The sequence below is a fragment of the Helianthus annuus genome, chromosome 14 (assembly GCF_002127325.2).
Source record: "Helianthus annuus cultivar XRQ/B chromosome 14, HanXRQr2.0-SUNRISE, whole genome shotgun sequence".
NCBI classification, from domain to species: domain Eukaryota; kingdom Viridiplantae; phylum Streptophyta; class Magnoliopsida; order Asterales; family Asteraceae; genus Helianthus; species Helianthus annuus.
Window position 1 is genome coordinate 58,300,720 of NC_035446.2, and position 9,179 is coordinate 58,309,898.

At 39.0% G+C, this 9,179-nt stretch overlaps 1 protein-coding gene across 1 annotated transcript; it reads right to left on the reverse strand.

Annotated features, from left to right (window-relative positions):
- Positions 1-4,744: 4,744 nt before the first annotated feature.
- LOC110906714 lies at positions 4,745-5,707 on the reverse strand. The gene has a single exon (XM_022151809.1). It carries the CDS (start codon positions 5,705-5,707, stop codon positions 4,745-4,747), a length of 963 nt encoding a protein of 320 aa, XP_022007501.1.
- Between the last annotated feature and the right edge of the window lie 3,472 nt (positions 5,708-9,179).

The following is a 9,179-nucleotide window of genomic DNA, read 5'->3' on the forward strand; positions in this document are numbered from 1 at the left end:
TAATCCTACTTTCCAATACAATATTATCCCACTTGAGTGGTCATTATACATCCGATACTATTGTGTTGCTTATCCGTTTTCTAACATATAACATATCGTCATTTGAACCCATAACAACACACAACTCAACATTTAGGATTAATAACTAAACCTTCATCCATAGAACAACATAAAAGGAGTATTAAGTTCATATGAACTTACCGTGATCCTAAGCTCCTTGTGCTTTGGAGTGACTTGCTCCTTCTTCCTTCTTATTTCCTGGACATCATAACTTTATTCACTTAGCTTCCATTACTTTCACATTCCTTATTATCCAATATGATATTTATAATTCACATACATTCCCACCATGATTACATCTCATCAATTTAGCGAATTTTCATACAAAATCATATCTAAATTCATTTAGACATTTCATCAAACACATGGTGTGCATACTATCTACAAGGCATGATGTACAAGTAGTTATAACATGTCCATCCTATCTCATCAATGGTTAATCAAAATCTTTCATAATAATAATCATTACCCTAATCCATAATTTACTATTTTGACCATCAACATATGGTTTCAAATCAATTATTCATAACAATTTCATCAACAACAATCAAATTACCATGTAGAACTTCACAATTGCTAATCATTACTTGACATGCAAGTGGGTTTTGCCCTAATCATGCTCATATTCGAAATTTAGCATCTATTGATGTCTAGACATTCATAGCAACAATTAATCATACTAAATTTTGCATTATATTCACGAATTACACTAAACCCACAAAATCAAACATCATCAAATCAAGAAATTTCACTTACTTGAGATCAAGAATACTTAGACAATCAGAATTCTTAGCTCATGCATTCGATTCTTCACTAATTTGGCTTTCAATTGATGGAATTTTAGTGATTTAGGGTTTTGAGAGGGAAGGAGTCCCCCCCTGGCTTTTCACGATCGCACACACCAGATTCAAGTCTCAAGTCTGGTTTCTTTTTTTTATCATGTTTTATAACAATATTTACATATCTAGTCCCTCATCATTTAATCCCTATTCACTTTAGTAATTTACCTTCTAACTTAATCATCTTTCTTTTACTAACTTTTATTTTTTGACATAATTCTATATTTTTTTTTCATTTTAACTTATTAAAACATCACTACACATTATACTTTTAGATCATACGAGAATTTGGGGTGTTACAAGTCTACCCCCTTAAAGAAGGTTTCATCCCCGAAACCTGAATACGTACCAAATAATTCTGGGTAATGTTCTCACATTTCATCCTCCGCTTCCCACGTGAGATCCGATCCTTTTCGATGTTGCCATTGGACCAACACTTGCCGAAAATGTTGCCATTGGACCAACACTTGCCGAACGGATTTGTTGCGGAGTTGCTTTACTTTAAAATCCTTTATTGCGACGGGCTTTTCAACATAATTTAATTTCTCATCCACTTCAATATCATCCAAAGGCACGTTTGCAGTCTCATCCGCGAGGCACTTTCGCAATTGCGACACATGAAAGGTGTTATGAATCCCATCCAACGCGGGTGGTAATTCTAACTGATACGCCACCGCCTCGACCCGAGCGAGTATTTTGAATGGTCTGATGTATCGAGGACCTAGCTTCCCGCGTTTACGGAAACGAATTATCCCTTTCCATGGAGAGACTTTTAGTAACACATGATCTCCCACTTGAAACTCAATTGGTCGCCTTCGTCGATCTGAATAAGACTTTTGTCTATCATGCGCCGCCTTAATTCTTGATCTAACCATATCAATCTTTTCGTTCGTTTTGGCTACTAGATCCTTTGATGCGAGTTCGCGCTGACCCACTTCCCCCTAGCAAACTGGGGTTCTACATTTCCTTCCATAGAGCATTTCATAGGGGGCCATTTTTATGCTGTTATGATAACTATTGTTATATGAAAATTCTACCAAGGGTAGATGATCATCCCAGCTTCCCCCAAAATCCATGACACACGCCCTCAACATATCAACTAATGTTTGTATAGTTCGTTCCGATTGACCATCGGTTTGAGGATGGTAGGTGGTGCTAATATGTAACCGGGTTCCCAATTCTTCATGAAACTTCCTCCAGTAACGGGATGTGAACCGGGTGTCCTGGTCGGATACTATAGACACCGGAACCCCATGTCGGGATATAATCTCGTTCATATAAACCTCCGCCATCTTTTCTGAATTATAAGTTTCCCGAATGGGTAAGAAATGTGCACTTCTGGTCAGTTGATCAACGACCACCCAAATTGCATCGTGCCCTTATATTGTCTTGGGAAGCTTAGTCACCAAATCCATCATTACATGCTCCCACTTCCATACCGATATCTCCAACGGTTGCAATTTCCCGTACGGTGTTTAGTGTTCGGCCTTTACTTGGGAACATGTCAAACACTTAGCCACATACTTGACAATATCTCTTTTCATTCCTGGCCACCAATAATTCATCCTCAAGTCTCGATACATTTTTGTAGCTCCTGGATGAACGGAGTATCGTGACTTGTGTGCCTCATTCAAAAGTAATTCTTTCACATCACATTCCTGTGGTATCCAAATTCGACCATACCTCGTTTTCATACCATTCACATTCTCATTCAACTCGTGGATAAATCCTTTCGTCCTTTCTTTCTTTGAGTCCTTGGCACCCAAGGACTTAATTTGAGCCTCTCGTATTTCTTCAACGAGTTTGGAAGTGACTACCATTTTCATTGATCTTACCCGAATCGGGGGCGGGTATTCCTTTCGACTTAGAGCATCCGCCACTACGTTATCCTTCCCGGGATGATAGTGGATATCACAATCGTAATCCTTGATAAGCTCCAACCATCTTCGTTGCCTCATATTAAGATCTTTTTGTTCGAAAAAATATTTGAGGCTCTTGTGATCCGAGAAGATTGTACACTTCACCCCGTATAGGTAATGTCTCCATATCTTCAAGGCGAACACGACCGCCGCCAATTCTAGATCGTGGGTTGGGTAACTATTTTCGTGTTGCTTGAGTTGTCTTGAAGCATAGGCAACGACTTTACCCCTTTGCATTAGTACACACCCAAGACCCTAATGGGAGGCATCAGTATATACCACCAAATCATTTGTTCCAGCCGGTAATGTCAACACAGGAGAACTTGAGAGTTTTTCTTTCAGCGCCTGAAATGCTTTTTCTTGTTCTTCGCCCCATAAAAACTTCTCACTTTTCTTCGTTAACTTTGTCATGGGCGAGGCTATTTTGGAGAAATCCTGGATAAATCTCCTGTAATAACCAGCCAAGCCCAAAAAGTTCTTATCTCGCTTGGATTCTTCGGGGGTACCCAATTCATCACTGCCTTTACTTTGGATGGGTCCACATGGACACCGTCTGCATTGTTTACATGACCCAAAAATTGTACTTCTCTAAGCCAAAAGGCGCATTTTGAGAACTTTGCATATAACCTTTCCTTGCGGCGCGTCTCCAGCACATCACGTAAGTGTGAAGCATGCTCTGCTTCACTTCGGGAGTACACTAGTATATCATCAATAAAAACGATTACATACTTATCAAGCATAGGCCGGCACACCCGATTCATTAGATACATAAATGCAGCTGGCGCGTTTTTTAAGCCGAAGGACATTACTAGGAACTCGTAATGTCCATACCGCGTTCGAAATGCAGTTTTCAACACATCCTCTTCTCGTACCCGCAGTTGGTGATACCCTGATCGCAAATCAATCTTTGAAAACCAGCTCACCCCTTGAAGTTGGTCGAATAAATCGTCAATTCTGGGTAAGGGGTAACAATTCTTCACCGTTAACTTGTTCAACTCCCGATAGTCGATGCACATTCGCATCGAACCATCTTTCTTCCTTACGAATAATGCGGGTGCTCCCCATGGCGAAACACTTGGTCGAATAAAATCCTTGTCGAGCAGTTCTTGAAGTTGGGTCATCAATTCTTTCATTTCGATCGGGGCCAACCGATAAGGAGCTTTAACTACCGGTGCGGGTAAGCTCTATCTTAAACTCCACTTCACGTTCGGGCGGATGCCCCGTTAAATCCTCCGGAAATACATCCGGATATTCATTCACTACTTTTACATTTTCCAGCTTCGGTACAACTTGATTGGTATCGATCACGTAAGACAGATACGCCTTTCCCCCGTTCTTTACATACTTGACAGCTTCAATAATAGAACAAAATTTCGACTCGTCGACCCTATCCCCTTGAATACTTACCCGCTTTCCCTCCGAGGTTACTATTTGAATAACTTTCTTTTCACATTGTATTTCAGCATGATTTTGGGCCAGCCAATCTATTCCCGCAACTACTTTAAATTCCCCCATACACATTGGAACAAGGTCTATGCTAAATTCCTCATCTTCAATCATGATCTTACAATTTCTACATACATCGTGCAATAGGTAACTTTTGTTATCCGCTACTTCCACTTCTAAAGGTACTAACATCTTTTCAAGCATAAAGGAAGGATGACATAAAAGTTCATTTGAAACAAATGATCTACTAGCCCCGGAATCAAATAAAACATTTCCAGGTATTGAATTTACTAAGAATATACCTGAAACTACTTCCGGGTGAGACTTTGCTTCTTCATACGTTATCTGGAACATCCTTCCATGAGCCCTAGACGGCTCCTCTTTCCTTCCTTCTTTCCTAGGCGTTTGTTGGAGCTTTGGACATTCAGATTTCATGTGCCCCGCTTGATGACAAATGTAACACATTTTCTGATTGTCTGGTCATCTGTAGTACGGATGTCCCCCTTGCCCACACTTGTAGCACCCTTTCTTTCCAAGCAAACATTCACCCGAGTGGTGTTTCCCACACGTCTTGCAAGTCGGAATCCCACTACTTGTCTTCCCTTTCCTGTTTTGATCTTGATATTTTGCCTTTTTCGATGGGTTTGTGTTGGTAGGCTTCTCTGCCACCTTTTTCTCTCCCCGTTCAACCTGCCTTCTTAACTCGATCTCCCTATCTCTTGCCCAGTTGATTAATTCATTCAGTATTGCACACTTGGAGGGATTTACGAATTCCCGATATTCAGCCTTTAACATAGCATGATAACGTATGATTTTCAACCTTTCAGTCCCCGCTATCTCCCCGCAAAATTTCACCTTCTCGAGGAACTTATTCGTTATTTCATCAATCGTTTCATCTTTTTGTCGAAGACGTAAGAAGTCTTCTTGAATCTTATCAATTGCGGATTGTGGGCTATGATATTTCAGAAATGGCTCCTTGAACTCTTGCCATGTTAACGTTTGTACTTTGTCATCCCCTAATTCCTTCGAATGTGCGTCCCACAAATCCTTTGCTTGGAGTTGTAGGAGACCCGTTGCAACCATTACTTGGTCTTCCACTTCGCATCTACTTCTCACAAACACCGCCTCAATGCTTGAAATCCACCTTTGACAAGCTATCAGGTTGATTTCCCCTTTATACGGCAAGGGGTTACATGCCATGAACTCCTTGTACGTGCACCTTCGAGTACTTTTCTTTGTTTGTAGTTCATTAATCATCTCCTTTAGTTCTTCCACTTTAGACGTTACGAGAGTATCGAATACTCCCAATACTTGACCTTCCACCTCTTGAGCTAGTCGGGAAATACTAGCTTCAATCGTTTTCTCTACCTCTTCCACAATCATTGTTCTCATTTCATTTCGGCGTGCTTCATCGTCATCATTTACATTCACCGCATCGGCCATCTACATAAAATATTCATTACATTCGTTAGATTTCACTTCATACTTCCCATCATCATGTTTTAACATCATTTTATCATGACACATTCCATTCATCATTCATACTTCATGCTTTTTCGTCATTGACGATCGTATCGTATCATACCGAACGAATTCTTTAATCATACAAATTTCCTTCTCATCATTCACATGTACCTTTCCTTCATCATTTGATTATCAAATTTGCCTTAAACATTGTTTATAAGGCCTTTAAAATCAATTGGAACGAGTCCCATATTCAAAATCATCAAAACAAAAAAAAATGGGAACATGTGGGGTGCTCGCGTGGCGCGAAGGCCTACCCGCCCATCCGTCGCGCGACGCCACCAACGTCGCACAGCGCGACGAACATCGGACAAGGGAGTGGCGGGATGCGAACATCAGTTTTCGACAGAAGGTTGTTGTCTTGCTGATGTTGATGCCCAGCTCCATAAATTCTTAAACTTAACTCTTAAAAACATCATATCTCAAGTTCTACAAGTCCGTTTTGCCCGATTCTTTTTCCTACGCGTCCGTAATTTAATTGCGGACCCGTTTAGCATATTCATTAGCCGTATGACTCGGTTTAAGAGCAAATAACCTATAAATCCCATTCTACTTCTAACTACAACACAATAAATTTTACAATTTACTTACTTGCGTAGCGCTTCGGAACAAACACACCTTATACGAGCTTTTAGTTTAAGTTCAAGCATTTGACTCAAATACTTGAATCTCTCAAACTTTGGCTCTGATACCAACTTACGGCATCCACTTTATTTAACGATCAAACATACAAAATTTATTAACAAAAATTGGGCATGACCCATTCGTAACATTGACGTTTCCCTGTTTTTTTTACAATAAAATTTAAAATCAACCCAAAGGATTCAAACATTCTTAAAACACTTACTACTATTCTAGACATACAGTTAACATCTACATTAACAAAATGATTTTCGACCCATTAGTAAAAGATAACATAGTCCGGAAGCGCAAAAAGGGCTATTTAGTGTGTTCGTTCGAGCTCGCCAACTTCAAACATGAGATTTACCTATCATGCACAACATCAAACATTAGTTAATTCACAATGCTCAAACAAAATCCATAACATACCTTACATACTTTTAATCAACCCATTAACAATTTACCAAATCATTGACAAATCTTGTTTACAACATTCTTTTCATTAAACATCCCTTCCATTAGCTTTCTTTCATTCCAACATCTCGATACATTCATACATCCATATCATTCGACCCATTCATAATGAGTCCATATTCAAACGTCCACAATAATCGTCGTGCTTGTCCTAATTTACCCATTTACAACGGGTAACCCTTATCATACATGCCTAGCATAACATAACATCATGACCCGTTTACATCAAGTCGTTACTTAACCATCTCATAATCCTACTTTCCAATACAATATTATCCCACTTGAGTGGTCATTATACATCCGATACTATTGTGTTGCTTATCCGTATTCTAACATATAACATATCGTCATTTGAACCCATAACAACACACAACTCAACATTTAGGATTAATAACTAAACCTTCATCCGTAGAACAACATAAAAGGAGTATTAAGTTCATATGAACTTACCGTGATCCTGAGCTCCTTGTGCTTTGGAGTGACTTGCTCCTTCTTCCTTCTTATTTCCTGGACATCATAACTTTATTCACTTAGCTTCCATTACTGTCACATTCCTTATTATCCAATATGATATTTATAATTCACATACATTCCCACCATGATTACATCTCATCAATTTAGCGAATTTTCATACAAAATCATATCTAAATTCATTTAGACATTTCATCAAACACATGGTGTGCATACTATCTACAAGGCATGATGTACAAGTAGTTATAACATGTCCATCCTATCTCATCAATGGTTAATCAAAATCTTTCATAATAATAATCATTACCCTAATCCATAATTTACTATCTTGACCATAAACATATGGTTTCAAATCAATTATTCATAACAATTTCATCAACAACAATCAAATTAACATGTAGAACTTCACAATTGCTAACCATTACTTGACATGCAAGTGGGTTTTGCGCTAATCATGCTCATATTCGAAATTTAGCATCTATTGATGTCTAGACATTCATAGCAACTGATGTGTGCGAAGTGTATATATGTTTTAGGCATGTATTTTAAGCCAATTTACACTTTTTTAACCAAGTTTTAAATTTATAAAACACGATATTTACTAACACTAAACACACATGTGGGCAAGTGCACCCATCGTGGACGTAGTATAGTGTTGGTAAGATACCGAGGTCGTCCAAGGACACAAGAGCTTTTAGTACCGGTTTATCCTCAACATCTAATCAAATCAAAATGTTAGAAAAAGATTTTTAAACTAAGAAAATAAAACTAACAAAAATGCTGAAAATAAAATAAAAATAAAAACAGATAGACAAGATGAATCACTTGGATCCGACTCGTGTGTTAGTGTAACCTTTGATTATTTTCGCACTTTTGCACTTGTTTAAGAGATTATCTTAGTTATTGTAGTAGGCCCCTCTTTTGAAGGCGACGTTACCCTCAACCCAGTAGTTTGAGTCAGCAAGGATACAATCCTAAAGGGTCGGATTATTGAAAGATAATTAATTAAGTTATTAATGCATAATGTGGTAGGCCCCTCTTTTGAAGGCGACGTTACCCTCAGCTAAGTAGTCTGAGTCAGCAGGGATACAGTCCTAAGTAGCTGGGTTAAAGTTTTAATAGTAGTTTAACTTATGAGGGGATCAAAGAGTTTGGACCCCCGCCATCCAATACCTTTGGGTATTGAAGGAGGTCCTACTAAATTTGACCCAGGTCCTTTACAGGATCTATACACTGAACAATGGCAAGACTCTTACCAAACCGTTCCCTTAACCCCCGATCAGGTAGCCAACATACCTCCATATAGACCGTGGAGATATGAATGGTGAAAATCTTTTATTTTATATAGACAGTAAAATAATGCCAAGACACCACGGACAAACGATAAGGAAGAATCACCTTCAACATAAGAAACTAGTAATTAAAGTCATTAATACAAAACCAATTAAAAAGTGCAAAAGATTAAAAATAAAAAGTATTACACTAAACACTTGTCTTCACCAAGTGATGTAAGAGACTTAGGCAAACATGGCCTTTGATTGTCAAGAACTCTTACGATCAATCTTGGATCCCGAGACGACTCACACACTCTATGATGGACAATGGATGATGGTGGTGGATGACGGTGTTATGGTGGTGGTGGGTGGGGGGTGAAGTGTGAGAGAGGTGGTGTGCCAAGGGATGAGTTAAAATGTCTCCAAACACTCCTATTTATAGGCTGAACAGAAGCTCGGGCACGGCCCCGTGTCCATCCTTGTCTCTCTCTTCATTAATTGTTATTCGTAATTACAATAAATGCGCCTACAGGAAGTTGACCACGCCCCCG

Bases quoted from the DNA above. Each gene is read 5' to 3' on its own strand.
- LOC110906714 (XM_022151809.1), bottom strand. From the start codon at position 5,707: ATGGCCGATGCGGTGAATGTAAATGATGACGATGAAGCACGCCGAAAT.